Source organism: Mytilus californianus, unplaced genomic scaffold (assembly GCF_021869535.1).
Source record: "Mytilus californianus isolate M0D057914Y unplaced genomic scaffold, xbMytCali1.0.p SCAF_8, whole genome shotgun sequence".
NCBI lineage: Eukaryota > Metazoa > Mollusca > Bivalvia > Mytilida > Mytilidae > Mytilus > Mytilus californianus.
This window is the reverse complement of record NW_026262734.1, coordinates 12,077,257-12,095,889: the sequence shown is the minus strand read 5'-3', so window position 1 is coordinate 12,095,889 and position 18,633 is coordinate 12,077,257. Positions and strand designations below refer to the sequence as shown.

The 18,633-nt window shown below is 34.6% G+C and overlaps 1 protein-coding gene and 1 long non-coding RNA gene across 2 annotated transcripts in view; both read left to right on the top strand.

Annotated features, from left to right (window-relative positions):
* The window catches only part of LOC127711882 (glucose dehydrogenase [FAD, quinone]-like), a 41,107-nt gene that overhangs the window by 20,720 nt on the left and 1,754 nt on the right, over positions 1 to 18,633 (top strand). The window contains exons 8-10 of the mRNA XM_052218046.1: positions 14,936 to 15,103; positions 15,711 to 15,861; positions 16,491 to 16,633. Of these exons, the coding sequence (XP_052074006.1) occupies positions 14,936 to 15,103; positions 15,711 to 15,861; positions 16,491 to 16,633 (462 nt within the window). The remainder of the gene's footprint in view (positions 1 to 14,935; positions 15,104 to 15,710; positions 15,862 to 16,490; positions 16,634 to 18,633) is intronic.
* On the top strand, positions 7,647 to 9,885 carry LOC127712098 (uncharacterized). The gene is made up of 4 exons (XR_007986934.1): positions 7,647 to 7,680; positions 8,702 to 8,853; positions 9,024 to 9,229; positions 9,757 to 9,885. It is a non-coding gene; the product is annotated as an uncharacterized LOC127712098 (long non-coding RNA).

The window sequence follows — 18,633 nt, the reverse complement described above, 5'->3', positions numbered from 1 at the left end:
TCGGATTGGTGAGACTGGATAACTTTATGCTGATCGCACGGCCTCGCGCCGGCGACGTATCTTTCAAAAGTCTGCCCTATCAACTTTCGATGGTACGTGATATGTCTACTATGGTTGTAATGGGTAACGGGGAATCAGGGTTCGATTCCGGAGAGGGAGCATGAGAAAAAGCAACCACATCCAAGGAAGGCAGCAGGCCCGCAAATTAACCACTCCTGGTACGTGGAGGTAGTGACGAAAAATTGCAATACGGGACTCTTTCGAGGTCCCGTAATTGGAATGGGTACACTTTAAACCTTTTAACGAGGATCTATTGGAGGGCTAGTCTGATGCCAGCAGCCGCGGTAATTCCTGCTCAAAAAGCGTATCTTAAAGTTGTTGTAGTTAAAAAGCTCGTAGTTAGATCCCGGGTCGAGGCTTGAGGTCCGACGCCTGTCGGTTACTACTCACCCTGACCTACCTCCCGATTTTCGAACTAGATGCTCTTGACTGAGTTCCTCGGGTCACCGGAGCATTTACTTTGAAAAAACTAGTGTTCAAAGCAGGCAATATCGCCTGAATAATGGTGCATGGAATAATGGAATAGTACCTCGGTTCTATTTTGCTGGTTTTCGGAGCTCGAGGTAATGATTAAGAGTGATTGACGGGGGCATTTGTGTTACAGTGTTAGAGGTGAAATTCTAGGATCGCCGTAAGACGAACTACTGCGAAAGCATTCGATCAAGAACTATCAGATACCGTCGTAGTTCTGACCATAAACGATGCCAACTAGCAATCCGCCGGAGTTGCTACAATGACTCGGCAGGCAGCCCCCGGGAAACCAAAGTTTTTGCGTTCCGGGGGAAATATGGTTGCAAAGCTGAAACTTAAAGGAATTGACGGAAGGGCACAACCAAGAGCGGAGCCTGCGGCTTAATTTGACTCAAAACGGGAAAATTCACCCGGCCCGGACACTGTAAGGATTGACAGATTGAGATGTGTTCTTGATTTGGTGGGTGGAAGTGCATGGCCGTTCTTTGTTGGTGGAGCGGTTTGTCTAGTTAATTCCGATAAAGATCGAGACTCTAGCCTACTAAATAGTTCGCCGATCCCCATTTGCGTCGGTGCAACTTCTTAGAGGGACAAGTGGCGTTTAGCCACACGAGATTGAGGAATAACAGGTCTGTGATGCCCTTAGATGTTTGGAGCCACACATTCGCTACACTGAATGAATCAGCGTGTCTCTGCCCTTGCCTAGAAAGGTCGGGTAACCCGTTAAACCTCCTTCGTGCTAGGGATGAGGGCTTGTAAATCTTCCCCATGAACGAGGAATTCCCAGTAAACGCGAGTCATTAGCTCGCGTTGATTACCTCCCTGCCCTTTGTATACACCGCCCGTCGCTACTCCCGATTGGGCGTTTTTAGTGAACACCTCGGATTGGACCCGGAAATGGTTGGCAACAACCGTACCGGTGCGCCAAAAAGACGCGCAATCTTGAACGCCTAGAGGAAGTAAAGTCGTAACAAGGTTTCCGTAAGTGAACCTGCGGAAGGATCATTACCGCTATAACAAAGCGCTAAAATTTCTTCCGATGGTCCTCGTAGAACATTTCCACGAGGTGACAATTTCTCTTTTCTATGAAATCCCCCAACCCCTGGTGCATCGCAAAGACCCGCAGTCGACCACTCAACCATGTCGACCACTCAAACATCTTGCAATGTGACACGTAGAAAAATTCCCGGACGTGAAAAGTTCTTCCCTCGATGAAATATACCCCCCCCCTGATTATCGTATATCCGGATAGAACAATGAACTACCTTAATTAACATTGTTCGATTTTTCAATATGGTTGTTAAGTGTTTTTGAAGTTTTTACACCAATGTTATCTGTTAATTAGTTAAAGTTGGTGTTAACTGTTATATCAGCATTTTTTATTTGTTGTTAACTGTTTTTACCAAACTCGAGGTGTTGTTAGCATGTTAACGGACCCCTATTGCCCCCTCCTTTTAAGCATGAGATTAGTAACTACTTGCTAGTTTGCTAAATATCAATTCATATATGATCCAGTCCATGCAAAAATGTACAAAAACGACAAATTTGCGAAATACAAAATGTGTGCATAATGATTGGTAGCAGACTTGTGATCTATAAAACACCGTTACTTTTCCTAAGACAATTAACCTGTAAGATTTGCACACATTTCAGTCCATTCACCCCCTTGTTTTCTAAAGATCTTCCTCAATTATTTCACATGTATTATTCAGTTTTCCATGTATAGTTTAAATGTCTTTACTTGCCAATGGATTAAGTTCACTCGGGTAGCAGTGGGGATAAGGCTCTCGCTTACAGAGCAGAAATCAATGCAATTTAATGGGGTAACGGTTTGAATCCCGTCCAAAGACGGTTAATTTATATAATATTAAATAACTTAAATTTCAATTTCTAAAACACACGATGACATCATTTTTGCATTTTCCCATACGTTTATCTGTTGTGTTCCTTTCTTTAGGCATAGGTAGAGATGCTAAAAAATGTTGACTTTTTCTCTCTTAAGTGTTGTAAAAAGTTTGATTTAGACTCAGAACAAAAATGCATAGATTTCTACGTCTTTTTCTGTTTTAACTGACTAATTCGGGACATAATTGTCAATTTTATGAATGTTAACATTAATACGGAAAAATCGTTTTTAAAAATATTTTAATGAACTTTAACAACGTGTCTTATAAGGTGTATCAAAATCATGTTTTGTAACTTTTCGCATGAAGTGGCTGATATGGAAATGGATGTTATAGGGATATAATTATCATTCAAAGTTTTCTCAACAAAACTTCCTTCAATATACTGATCTACATTTTGACATCATTTTTATGATAGCAAATGGCTTAAAAGAACGAAAAATATCGGTGGAATTGCACATATTTTGATTTTAGCAGAGAACAGTATTTATAAGAAATAATGTAAAGTAACATTATAATCAGCATCATGATGAACTAACAAAGTCACTTATCTAGAATACATTGTAAACTTATCTTGGGTTAGAAATTTCAAACAGCAAATACATGTATCTTAAAGTCAAATTATTCGTTGAATTTTTAGAATTGTCCAAGAATAACAAATTCAAATTTTAAAATAATGGAAAGCTACTTAATAAACTTTCAAAAGTCATTATGGTTATGGTCTTCGTACCTATAGCTTTCATTTACATCTGATTGTCATATATGTATTAAAATTTAAAATATAGGAAAGACAAAGGTAGTTAAACATCAAACAGTGTTAACATTTAAGAGTCTAAGAGCGGTAGAAGTCTGTCACAATGATTTGTTCAAGAAGATATTGACCAGTACCCAAAACAAGAAGTAGCACCCTCTTAAACAAATCATATGGAAAGATCATTCAGTTAAACAACTAAACAGATGCCATTAAAATTTCCAGTCATGACTTATTGTCTAACTATATGAAAAATTTGAGTAGGACATATCTTTAAATATAAATAATACACAAACAGATATGTAAACATAGGAAACATTGTAAAAAGTAAAGCCAACAAAAATAACGTGTAACTAAGTGCAAATTAACTAAAAACAAATGTGACACATAGCAACAAACAACAACCATTGAATAACAGGTTCTTGACTTGGGACAGGCGCGTATAGAAATGTACATGGTTGCTGTCACCAAACCCTCCCCCTAACCTTGGACAGTGGTGTAACAGTACAACATAAAACAAACTATAAAAATCAGTTCAAAAGGGCTTTACTCATCAGATCGATACAAAACACATAAAAACCCTAACAAAAGACACGAAGTACATATCGGAGAGTACTAGCTGCCTTAAACAACAAAGCACCTAAAACACAATACAACCCTAGAAATTAGACCAGAAGGGGTTGAAAAATTGCTAAGATAACTAAACCAATCAAAAGCATCAAGACAAGATGGCACAACAAAAAAAAAGCCTTAAGGAATGCTATAAACAACTAACACGTACCATGACTTACAGTCATATACCAAATGTCCAGAGACTGGTTAAACGCAAACATCTCGAGCGTATTTAAAAAAGGAGACAAACACGCTCATGCAAATTATAGACCGGTGTCACTGACCTCTGTGCTATGTAAAATCTTAAAACACATCTGTAAACATTGGCTGAACCATCTAGACAAGTGCATGGTACTAACATCACTTAACAGTGGATTTTGGACAGACTACCCAGGTGAAACACAACTATTAATCACACTGCATGACTTCATGAAATCACATGATGCTTGCAACCTAGTCGATGTCGCAATCCTGGACTTTTCGACAGCATTTGATACCGTTCCACGCCATAAAAGAGAGGCGAAAGCCTAGTCGATGTCGCAATCCTGGTCTTTTCGAAAGCATTTGACACCGTTCCACACTATAAAAGAGGGGCGACAGATACCAATGGGACGTTCAAACTCATAAGTCGAAAACAAACTGACAACGCCATAACTACATAAACTAGATGAATATAGTGTGAGAGGACCACTTAATAAACGACTAGAAATGTTCTTTACGCAAAGAAAGATGAAGGTTGTCATTGATGGAAATGTATCAGAAGAAGCTACAGTTGACTCCAGAGTTTCACAAGGACCCGTACTCAGACCTCTCCTCTTTGTCTACCACATTAATGACCTGCCAGATGCAGTTAAATTAACAGTAAGGCATATTACCGATGATTGGCTGCTATACAGGTACATTAAATCACAACCCTATCACATATTGCTACATATAGATTCCACCACTGCATCAAGTGTGTTACGATATTTCTCCACTTGAGACAGTTAAATGTTAATATTTAAAGTGCGAGGCTTGCCGAACTTTTGAAGGAATTAAAATTTAACTGTGAGAGTGGAGAAACATCTTAAAACACGAGTTATAGTGGTGGAATCTGTTTCTCTAATGATTTTAGACGATATCTAAGCAAAGTTTATCGTTCCTTTTTAAAAATTTGCACACAGTTTTGTTCTTTACATGTGACATCATCAGGCAAGGTCGCCTTTTTCATAACGTTACAATAGTAAATTCAGAAGAAACCAAGAAAAATTGACGTCATAATTAAATTTCGACCAATCATTTGCCGAGAACAAATTTTTGTCTACAGATGAGAAATATTTTTCTCACACCGGTCGAGAAATGTGAAAAAAGCAGAAAATAAGAGAAAACAAGATCAAGTAAACCTAGATATATGGGCCAAAGACTGAGGCATGCGCTTCAACGCAATGAAATGTTACACTCTGAACATTTGAAAGGATAAAAAATGGCAAAAATTGTACAGCCTAGATGGACACATACTCCAACAGTTCAAACACAAACCATATCTGAGTTTACAAAAATCAAATGACTTAAAATGGACAACCCACATCTCAAATGTAGCCAAGAAAGCCAATTCAACACTCGGGTTTTTCAAAAGCAATCTACTGTCCTGCCCAAAAAACTGCATGAAAACAGTTACAACTCATTGGTAAGATCCACAATGGAATATGGGACCATTTTATAGGATCCATACAAAAAAAAATAGGATAAACCAACTAGAAAGGATCTAACATAGAGCTGCAAGATTCATCACAAAGGACTAGAGTAGAAGGATCGGTCCTCAAATAATAACCGTCTGAGAACTAGACAATCTACAGTCAAGAAGAACTAAAGAGCGAGTAGTATTTCTGTACAAGGTGGTTGCGGGTTTTGTTCCAGCTATAAATCCTGACAATTTTGTTGTTACAATAAAAGCAAAATGAGAATTAAACCTAAACGTTTTGATGACTTTGAAAGTGCCAAAACAGTAATCAATTCAGTCAAGAAAAATTCAAAGGCAATTGATGCATCACAATTAAAAACTGAAAAATTTAAGAACTCGTTGGCCGTAAAAACTGTAATTCATTGCAACCAGATGGAAAAAGACATAGTGTGCCCTTAGTCAGCTGAGAGTTTCAAAACAACTCTCCAACACCGCCAATAGATGCTCTCTCTCCAGTCGAAAAAAAAAAAAAACTCGAGTTGATATCCTCGATGCAATAAAAAGTGAAATAACAAAAATACCGAACTTCAAGGCAAATTCAAAACGGAAAGTCCATTATCAAAAGGCAAGATCAAAAGTTCAAACGAATAGAGCACAACTGTCATATTCCTGACTTGGTACAGGGATTTCCTTATGTAGAAAATGGTAGATGCAGATACAGAGAACCAGCGATTTATGAAAAAGTGGTAATCGTCAATTCAACTCGTTGTGTGTGCTGTTGTTTTTATGTTTTTCTGTTTCTTTTTTAGTCCTGGCGTTGTCGGTTAGTTTTCGGCTTATGAGTTTGAATGTCCCTTTGGTATCCTTCGTCTCTCTTTTTCAGGCGTGTTTCAAATTTCTATATAGTTAAAAAAAAAGAAAGAGTAAAAGCTAAGGTTCTTTAAATAACCGAGGTTCTGAGTGGGGTTTACAAAATAGAGAATAATGGACCAATTTAGGAAGTCAACGATGAAAAAGGAACTAACGACCTAGGAGTATTCGGATAGCTAATTTAATATCAAAGTCCAAGTGGAAAGTACATGTCCTTATGATACCAATCTGTACTCTGACATCAGAACGAATTACAAATTAACTGTTTCAAGTTGCTTTATCGTTAAACCACACAGAAAAACATAGAATTTTAGAGTTCTTTAAATGCTTTAATCGCATTGCTACAATAATTAAAAATTTCATTTCCTTCAAAATATTTCTGTAGAACATCAATTAGAAGTTCAAGTATTAATTTCTTTGAAAGTATTTAACCCAATGTAGCGCATCTTTTACGCATTTTATTATATTATTTTTCATTTCATATGAAAATGTGTAGTGATTTGTAAATATCCTCCAAACAAAATCTTATGATGTTTTTGTATTTGTGTGAATGCTTTGGATTCCACTCAAATAAAAATAAATAATATACAGGATGATCCTTTTCTAAATTAGTTAGATATAAAAACAAAAACCAGGGAGATGTTGTATGATTGCTAATGAGACAACTATCCAAATGACGTGGTTGTAAGCAATTATAGGTCACCGTATGGGGTAAACATGTTTGTGTGGTTAAATCCTTCCCTAACTGAGGTTCTGAATTGGGTTTACAGTACAGAGAAAAATGGGCAAGAAAATGAGGAGGGGTAGATAGAAAAAAATAGGGGCAGTAAGAACAGAATCAAATAGGCAAAACAAAGAATAGATAATAACATGGCTCTAAAATATAAAGAATAGAGAATAATGGCGTCCTAAAATATAAAGAATAGAGCATAATGGGCAGAAAAAAGTAAAGAATAAAGAAAAAAACCTATAAAGTTAAAGAATACAGACCTTCCTAACCTAGGACAATGGCGTAACAGCACAACATTAGAACAAACTCCCAAGACTCATCAGATTACTACGAAGCACAAACACATGCTCTATATTTAAATTGCATTCAAAATAATAATGTTAACTACTTGGAATCCGTTTCATGTTTAAGAGGATTATTTTGAGAAGAGAATTTAGCAGCTGAGTCGAAATGGAAATAAGCCTATATCATAGGTAAGGGTGAATGACTTTAAACACGTATGGATTTTTACCTGTATGGTTGATGTTATGCATAGGTCCATGCTTCACTAGAACCGTTTACTTTTTGTGTTATTATTCATACGTATGTATGTGTGTCAACATCTAATATTAATTTTATCAAGGTAAATAGTTTTTTTCCATTTCTTTGAACCCCAAAAGTTGTCGACTTGGGGTATAGGAATATGGTTAATCAAGACTTGTCATGTTCGTTTGATTGTGTGAGATGTATGGATACACAGCCAATTCCAGTTAGAATTTGGACTTTTAATTCGATGTGTTGGGAGAGTATCACTAAAATGCTTAATATTCATTAATATAATTGAACTGAAAACTACTTCATTATGTCTGCATTTTATACTATAACTATGGTATTACTTACAGGCTAGTTTCCAACTTGTGACATGCATAATCTTACAATATGCATTAAATTTGAGTTAGTATGTTGAATATTTGTTAGTGATACGCCAAGTTCAACATTGAATTGCTTAAATGATTGGTGGCTGTTTAGCCTCACATCAGCCAACAAAACTGAATCAATGATGAACTGAGTACCTATCACTGACTACATTAATCTAGAATTCTATTTTTATCAATTGTACAATCAACCATTATTCAAAGATGAAACTTGATTTCACACTTGAAATTTCAACCTCGAAAAGAACATGGAAACATTGGTGGATATTTTGTAACTGTTTACAAAACTTTGAATTTTTTCGGATTATAAGGAATTTCTACCCCAGGAATAGATAACTTTGGCTTTATTTAGCAAAACCTTTCGGAATTCTGGGTCCTCAAAGCTCTCCAACTTTGTACTTTATTTGGCATTTTTACTTTTTTGATTCGAGCGTTACTGATGAGTCTTTTGTAGATGAAACATGCGTCTGGCGTACAAAATTTTAATCTTGAAATCTACGATGAGTTTATTTACAACGTTACTCAAGCGTTTTGTGTTTGTATGTGTTTCATTGAAAGAAGTGTATTCTCATAGTTACAATGTACATATTCATAAAGTATATGAATAGTTATATTTAATTATTTCTTCACAATTTTTCAATACATCTATAATTCGTCATTTTGTGCTGTAAAGATAACTTTATGTGAAAATATATCAACATGCAACATGTTTAATTCTATTGAAATAAGAATTTTAGGTGACCACGTGATGTTTCTAGGACAATCACTAGTACAGGTAGCTTCCCTAGTTAATTTTTTGTCCACGGTGCTTCCACCTACCGGAAAAGACTCAACTGGTGTGTTTGATAGACCTCTAGAAGAGTGTTATGACTACATTGTAGGTATGTTACTTTATAATAATAGTTAAAAAAAAATGTTATTGGACAGTGGCATGCAACTTTTTAAAACACTATATAAGTATATACATGTAGTACGGCACCGACTTCTCATCTTACGTTGGTGTAAAATAAAATCAAATGAAAATGGTATAAAAATGATTGGTGTTTTGCAGTGGGAGCAGGGTCGGCAGGAGGAATCGTTGCTACACGTTTGTCTGAAGGATCTGATAAAATCCTACTATTAGAGGCTGGTGGGTCAGACATAGATGACGACCTGACAAAGATACCATTATTATGGAGTGCTTTTTCGAATAGCAATCTAGACTGGAAATTCAAGACCATACCGCAGATGCATTCTCACTTTGCAAATAAAGATCAGGTAGTCTTGTTTTAGATCTACTGGAAACATTTGTTTAGTATTATGAATTAAAAAAGGAGATATGGGGTTAATGTTAATGAGACAGCAATCTAACTTTAAAATAACCAAAACTACATGTAAAGTGTGGCAAACAGTCAAAATATTAACCAAACTTACATGTAAAGTGTGGCAAACGGTCGAAATATTAACCAAAAATACATGTTAAGTGTGGCATACAGTCGAAATAACCAAAAATACATGTAAAGTGTTGCAAACGGTCGAAATATTTGAAAGGAAAGTTTTCAACAAGATAAAACAAACCAACGATATCCATCTTTATATTACTTATTGTTAATATTCTATCATATTGAAAAACATTACGAACAACGACAACTATTGCCATGGCACATGAAATGTCCTTATTTTTTTTAATAATCTATCAGAAGGTAATATGACTCTTGAACTATGGTCCCCATATTTCAAAATAGCCTGTGTCGTATTTTACACCACCACAACGATGTAGATATGATTTTATTTTTCTTTATTAGGTAAGCAACTGGCCTCGAGGAAAATGTTTAGGCGGAACTGGAAAAATAAATGCAATGGCTCTTATCCGCGGAAATCCCAAAGATTTTGCCACATGGACGAAAGAGGGCGCTGTCGGATGGAGCTACAGTGATGTAGAAAAATATTGCTTTCAACCTATCAACGTACAATGAAGGTAATTTTACTCTGCAATTACACTTTAAGTAGAAATATATAAACTCGTCATGGATACTAGGATTAAAATTTTGTACGCTAGACGCGCGTTTCGTCTACAAAAGACTCATCAGTGACGCTCGAATAAAAAATATAATATATATGATCTATATAAATTATAGGATAAAATTTACCTTGATTGCAATTCAAGCAGAATATATCTAATTCCAAGTTGATTTCAGAATATCTAATGTTTTCAAACAGCTTAAATCAAACAAAAACTGCGACGATCTTGAATTAATACCATGCTGGTTACAAAATAATTAAGATGGTATTAGTTTGAAGGTAAAAGGTTAAGGTAAATGTAAAATTCATTTAGGAATCGATATCAGCTATATACAAGTTCAGTGTAAAAATATGTGTACTAAAAGATATGAAATAAAACAAATACTGTAATGCAAAAATACACTCTTTTAATTATAACCCACGAACGCATTTTCGCTGATTTCCAATGGATGCCCTTAAAGTATATATCGCTCAGATACAGATACATCAGCATGAAGTCATCAATGTCAGAAATGTATGCAATAAATATGAATAACCCCAAATATATGCGATAAATTGTAGGAAATAAGCAAAATTTGAAAGATTTAACTCAAGAACAAACAGAAGCAGAAGAAGTTTGCATCTCTTTTGATTGCCAGAATGAACCAGAAAAAGGTGAGCAACTTAAAATTATTTTCTGTCAATCAAAATGCCTCATCTCTAAAATTGATATCAAATCTACGACTATTTCTAACTTTTCATTTTATAGATCTACGTGGACGGAACGGACCATTGACAATTGTCGAGTCCAGAATGACAATGCTGGAATATTTTCATGAACAGGCTGCTCAAGAGTTAGGATTCAATAGAATAGACTGCAATAGTGAAACTCAACTGGGTAATTTTTCATCTCTACTTTATGCTAACGTAATCATCCTGAATTAATTTATTCCTTTATCTTGTTTCTTAATACGCCATGCCCTAATAGAAATGTTTTATCCAAACAACAATGACTATATATCACAATTCATTAAAAGCTAGCTGTTGCAATATTAAATTTTGAAACCCGTATGATACTGATCTACATTTACGTACTAGAACAGACTGCTCAAGAGTTAGGATTCAATAGAATAGACTGCAATAGTGAAACTCAACTGGGTAATTTTTCATCTCTACTTTATGCTAACGTAATCATCCTGAATTAATTTATTCCTTTGTCTTGTTTCTTAATACGCTATGCCCTAATAGAAATATTTTATCCAAACAACAATAACTATACATCACAATTCATTAAAAGCTAGCTGTTGCAATATTAAATTTTGAAACCCGTATGATACTGATCTACATTTACGTACTAGAACAGACTGCTCAAGAGTTAGGATTCAATAGAATAGACTGCAATAGTGAAACTCAACTGGGTAATTTTTCATCTCTACTTTATGCTAACGTAATCATCCTGAATTAATTTATTCCTTTGTCTTGTTTCTTAATACGCTATGCCCTAATAGAAATATTTTATCCAAACAACAATAACTATACATCACAATTCATTAAAAGCTAGCTGTTGCAATATTAAATTTTGAAACCCGTATGATACTGATCTACATTTACGTACTAGTATACTGAATATTTCACCTTAGTGTTAGGATCAAGAAGTATTGATGTATAGGTACTGCTGAGCAATCAAAAAGTGAAATAACAAAAATACCGAACTCCAATGGAATTTCAAAACGGAAAGTCCTTTATAAAATGGCAAAATAAAAAGCTCAAACACATCAAACGAATGGAAAACAACTGTCATGTTCCTATCTTGGTACAGGCATTTCCTAATGTAGAAAATGGTGATTTAAACCTGATTTTATAGCTAGCTAAAACTCTCACTTGTATGACAGTCGCATAGAGTTCCAAAAATAGACTGCGCATTGACGTACTGGATTTAAGAAAATAATAGTTATCATAAATAATCACATTACATATTTATAAAAAAGACAAGGTAAAACTTACAGGTAACAACGGTAAAGTGTGGCATTTGTTATGGTAAATTTTCATCAATTGTAAAATTGTTGACGGAAAGTGCTGATTGAATGAAGGAATCCAATCGTGTTCGATCTTGTTTCAAAGTGAAATTTACCAAAATATTTCAGCTTTGTTAGTTGTTTATAAGTTATTGATAATGTATATTTTAAGTTTTTTCTTGTCGTATAACACACCGAGGGTTGTCAGGGTGGATCTCCCTGCGACTGGTCTTTCATTTGATCAATCCTGACACCCCTCGGTGTGTTATACGACAAGAAAACCCTTTTAAATATGCATTATCTATAACTTAATAGGTTTCTGTAGAATTCAAGTTAATATTAAGAAAGGAGAAAGATGTGACACAGCATCCTGCTACCTAAGACCAGCTCAAGAGAGGACAAATTTGCAAGTTCATTTAAACAGCCATGTGTCAAAGGTATTTATGAAATTACCACAAGTTACATATAAGTAAAAAGACAGATAACGAATAGTTCTTCAAGGAGTAAGCAATATTAAATCGTTCAATTTTTATGATAGTCAGCTATTTTCATGCCCTCGCCGTCTCCGGAGGGGTCATTAAGTGTTACCCTTGTCCGTCCGTCCGTACATACGTCCCAAAATTGGTTTCCGTTCTCTTACTTAAGTTTACCTCAACGAAATGTAATGAAACTTATACAAATTGCTTATTACCACAAAACAAGATCAAGTTCGAATTTGGGTGGCGTCACTTTTACCGTTCTCGAGTTATATCCCTTTATAGGTCTTTATAAAGTTATATACAAGCGGGGGCATCATCTGTGTCACATGGACACATTCTCCAGTTATTTCATATACATTTTACAGTTATAGAACTTAAAATGCCTCATTCAATTCTACTATTGGCAGTACAAGAGGGACGAAAGATACCAGAGGGACAGTCAAACTCATAGATCGAAAACAAACTGACAACGCCATGGCCAAAAATAAAAAGACAAACAGACAAATAATAGTACATATGACACAACATAGAAAACTAAAGACTAAGCAACACGAACCCCACCAAAAACTGGGGGTGATCTCAGGTGCTCCGGAAGGGTAAGCAGATCCTGCTCCACATGTGGCACCCAAATGTATGTATCTGAGGCAGCTGGCAAATCCAAAAGGTCAGGTTCCATTCTTTTGATTTTGTTTTACTGTAGTTTCATATTGAATTCTGATATTTTTCTTTCTCTTGTGTGAAATTACTTTTACAAGTGCAGTTGGACACGAAAAAAAAAATTAAACGAACCGCCTGCTCATTGTGCCAATAGTGATGTCACCATGACCTTATCAACATGTTGAAATAGACAAATTAGGCCTTAGGTATAGCTTAAGACAAAAAAAGATATGAATCAAAGTCTTAGAAAACTTATAGTATCAAACATTTATATGATTATAAAGGACGTTTTGTAGCAAACTATCTTTAGGGTTTCTATATCTATGATGCTTTTGGATCATACCTATGTATTTAGATATTAATCACAATATAGAAAATTCTGTTTTTCATCGAATACAAGAAGTTTTTAGCCCAAACAGCAAATCTGTAAGACAAAATTAGTTATACTAACATTCGACAGAGTAAAGTCTTTTCGACATCTGAAGGGTGTTATTTAATAAATACTTTTTGATTTTCGAATATTAAAGGCCAAACATTGAATTCATCATACCTTTTCCTTTTAACTGCAATATTGCTTATAAAATTTAGATAATATAGTAAGCATGGTAGTTGTGTAATGGTAAATAACTGTTCAGATAGTCACGACCGCTAAAGTCTGGTTCTACTTTGTATAGAAGATAAACACAAGTATTGCGTTTTTTTCAGTCTATCTAATTGTAATGATTGCTGCTCATAAATTCGGAGCAAGGGTTTTAGTAGTAACATGTACTACTTGTATTTAAATCCTTGTTATCTGAAACTAATATGATACTACAATAAAACAAAATCAAAACAACGAAACCTGCCCTTTTGGATGTGCCAGTTGCCTCAGAAGCATACATTTGTACTGACAATAGTAGATTTGAATGAGGCAATTTAAGTTCTATAACTGTGAAATGTTTATGTCTTTTCCTCTACAATAATAACTTAATAACTACAAACAAATGGGTGCATATAACGACGAGGGGAATGCCACACTGTTGAGATGTAGGATCTGGGCAAAAGCGGAATTTTGGAAATGAGCAACCCCGCGTCATACCCTAAACGACATTTAAACCCCGCAATAATGTCAAAGACAATATTTAGCTATATGTATCTAAAGAGAATCAAATGATTTTTCTTCGATATGATAATAACCTGATGATATATATTTAAGAATTGAATGCTTCTTTTTATAATTTTATTGGGTGAAAAGCGTTGACCAAAGCATAATCGGAAGCGCTTCATTCTAAAAATGTGCGAACAATCAACGCTTTTACAACCCTAAATTATAAAAAGAAGCATTCTAATAATTATATTTTTATGCTACAATCATGAAAATAAGAGTTAAATCAAGCTTTTCGTTTGATTTTCTGTGCATATTTTAAATAGTGTCCACGGATAGAACGTGCAGTCATAGCTGTTGTATTTATACGGAAATGAAATTTGATATTGGAGTGCCTCATGATTGTTGTCAGCCAATGAACATCAGGGATTCTAATGAAATATACGAAATGTTTAAACCCGTTTATATGCACCTGTCCTAAGTCAGGAGCCTGTTGTTCAGGGGTTGTCGTTTGTTGCTGTGGTTCATAATTGTTTCTCGTGTCCGTGGTTTGAATTGTTTTAAACTAGTCATTTTGGGGCCCTTGATAGCTTGCTGTTAAGTGTGAGTCAAGACTCCGTATTGAAGGCCGTTCTTTGACCTATGATTGTTAAATTTGTATACATTGTGACTTGGATGGAGATCTAGAGTTGTCTCATTGGCACTCATATCACATCTTCTTATCCATATGTAATGTAACTATATATAGATACTATTCGAGGGAAAAGTTGCACAAGGAGTAGAATTTTCTAAAGATGGCATTTTGAACAAAGTATATGCAAGAAAGGAAATCATTCTGTCAGCAGGAGTTGTTGGTTCACCAAAAATACTGTTATTATCAGGAATAGGACCTAAACAGCACCTGAATGACATTGGGGTAAGTACAAATACAGTACAGAAGTCAGTTGCATATTGTAGAAATACAAAATTTGTTTGCTTTGTCTATTTTACTGCAATATAGAAATGAGGGATTAATTCGGAATAAATACTTACAGTTCTACTTTTTGCAAGGGAAACTTGTGTCAAAACATTTTCGAAATGTATTACACATCTTTGAAATATGCACAAATATGCACAATAGCAGACATTCTATACATTCCACGTATGGATGACCTAGTTGAAACATACACGCTACCAAACATTCTAGGCATGGATGACCTAGTTGAAATATGCACAATACTAGACATTCCAGTCATGGATGACCTAGTTGAAATATGCACAATACCAGATATTCCAGGCATGAATGACCTGGTCCAGATTTGATACAACTAATGGGATTTTTTCTTTTGAATGCTGAAAACACTTTGTTATTAATTTGACGTTAAAAAGGTGATTCGAGCGCTACTGATGGGTCAGTGTAGACAAAACGTGCGTCTGTTGTAAAAATTGTATAGGCCTGGTATATTTGAGGACATTTCACCGTTTTATACACTTTTACTTGTTTTGCTAATATTTATCTTTACTTCTGATTAATTCCCTTTTAGATTCCAGTTGTTGTAGATCTGCCTGTCGGTGAAAATGTCCAAGATCAGATGGCAATGCACTTTCAGGTTTCAATAAACATGAGCTTGGCTACAACTTCTCAGAAGATGATGAACACAGAAAACATTCTGCAATACTTGTTCTTCAGAGAAGGTCAATTAATATTTTTGATAAATGAAAAAAAAAAACAAAAACCGGAATCGTTATTCTAAATATTTTTGAACTATTTATATTTACGATTCGTAATCCTTTTAAACAATAGAGTCGTGTGTTATTTTGCTTGCTTGCTTGCAACGGTTTTATATATCCCAGTTTTATATGGTTTGTCTGTTTGTTCGTTCGTCTTAAGTAAGGAACGCCCTTGAAGGATTACCCTTTACTTTCTTTGTCTGCAACAATTCAGACATTATCAGGACCTGAATCGGGAAACATAGTGTTTCATTAAGATAGGGAGGTGTGGTATGATTGCCCATGAGACAACTATCCACATAAGACCAAAATGCCAAAGATGTAAAGATCTACAGGTAAATGTTCAGTCTTCCACAAGAAACAAAATCAATGCCGTATAGACTGCTACAAAAAACCAAGGTAAAACAAAATGCTAAACAATTCTAAAGAGACATCTAACGGCATGATTTACAATATGATAACTTTAGGCCAAAAAGAATCATGGTGATCATCTGCATTTTAGTAATATACAGAGTATATTATATATACGAGGTAATTATCAAATTCACGTAGAAAATTCTTTTATTTGTTCATTAAATTCCAATATTTTTCAGGTATATATGCTCAGATTGGAGTAGATGGGATGGTTTTTGTCAATTTAGATCAGAATAATGAAGAACCTCCTGATATCCAGTTGATATTTCTCGGCTTGTCTTACGACAAAGGTTTTCTTGACAGTTTTTACTACAAAGAAGAAGTAAGTTCACACCAGCTTTATGCAGTAATATTACTAATAATTGATAAGGCTAACAAGTTTAGGAATTTGTAACTACTTCTTTTCAGCTCAATTTATTTTGATAAAGTGTATAATTAAACTGTTGTTATTCAGTCATTGCTTCTGATAATTTGTTGTATTTAACTACCGTACATGTTTGTTGTTAGCATTGCAAAGGATAATGTCTTCATGTTCTGTTTATGATGATACTGAATGAAATCTACTGTGGAGAACAGTCATCTATATTATAATGTAGTACGACAGAGCTTCGTACCAGAATGTTAACACCATTATAGGTTTATCACTACAGTCATTTAACAAACTACCACGTCCGGTCTGTGTTTTTGTTAGATGTTTTTTGTCTTTGTATCGATCTGATGAGTTAAGCTATTTTTCAACTGATTTTTATAGTTTGTTCTTATGTTGTGCTAGGTTAGGGTGAGGGTAGAGCACTCACAAACATGTTTAACCCATTCAACATTCTGTATGATGTGTCTGTTACAAGTTAGGGGCCTGTAGTTCAGTGGATGTCGCTGGTTCATGTCTGTTATATTTGTTTTTCGTAAGTTGTTTTGTTATAAATTAGATCGTTAGTTTTCTTAATCGAATTGTTTCATATTTTTCATGTCGGGGCCATTAATAGCCGACTATATGGTATGGGTTTTTCTCATTGTTGAAGGCCGTACGGTTGCCTTTAATAACTTACATCCACTTCATTTGAACTTGGGTGAATAGTTGACTCATTGGCAATCATACCACATCTTCTTGTTTTTATACAGTGTACAACATTCTTCAACGGATCGATACTATCTACATGGATTTTAATTTTTGCCCATTCCGCTAATGTGTGTATGTTAAACATCATTTCTATATTCAATGTCATGACAATAATAATCTATCATAAAGAAACTTAATAAAAACTAAAGATTTAAAATACTTAATAACAAAACAATATGGAAACTTTTCCGCTCAAAAGTTATGTTTATACATAATGATTAAATCTAAGAGAATATTTCACAAATAATGATTTAACGTAATAATATGAGTATGCAAAACGACATCATAAAAGTAAAATAACAAAAATATCGACCTCCAAGGAAAATTCTAAACGGAAAGTCCCTTATCAAATGGCTTAATCAAAAGCTCAAACACATCAAACGAATGGAAAACAACTGTCATCTTCCTGATTTGGTACATACATTTCCTTATGTAGAAAATGGTGGATTTAACCTGGTTATATAGTAAGCTAAACCTCTCACTTGCATGACAGTCGCATAGAATTCTATTAAGGTAGTAAGGGTGTCTTTCGCCATCTTAAATTGTAAATAACTGAGAACCTAAGGTCCAGATTTGCAATCAAATTGGCAACATTTGGTGTGGAATGCAGATAACTAATGGGAATTTCATTGAAATGAATACATTTATAATATTTTAACTTATAAATATTAATATTTTTACAAGCTTAGATTATTTTTGCATGATTTTTGCTTTATTTAAATAGGCATTTTAAGGGGAGGTAACTCTGAAATAGTGCATGTTCTGAAGGAATCTACATGAAATTTTGCTATTTTGTATTTCAGCCGGAAAAAACGTACGGTGACTCTATCTTTTCTTTCAATATTCTCAATCATTTTCTAAAAGCTATCTTCTCGTATTTCATTTTACAATTCTCTCATTTAGTTTAGCTTCTAATCACTTAATGATGTTTTTTCTGTAAAATCCACACAAAATGTATCATTTTGTCACAGCCTGTAGCTTGAGAAAATGCTCGGTGACCAATCAGTTTTTGTTATATTTTTGAACATATCTCAATATATACTACGTTTTGGCAAAGTATGAACAAATTCTATCATTCTTAATTTATACTCCCATTCCACCTTAAATTGACAACAATGTGTGAGCAAAACAAACAGACATTATAGATAAAAAATGTGAAAAAATTGGTGGGCAATATATAGATTAAATATTCAATATCAAGCAAT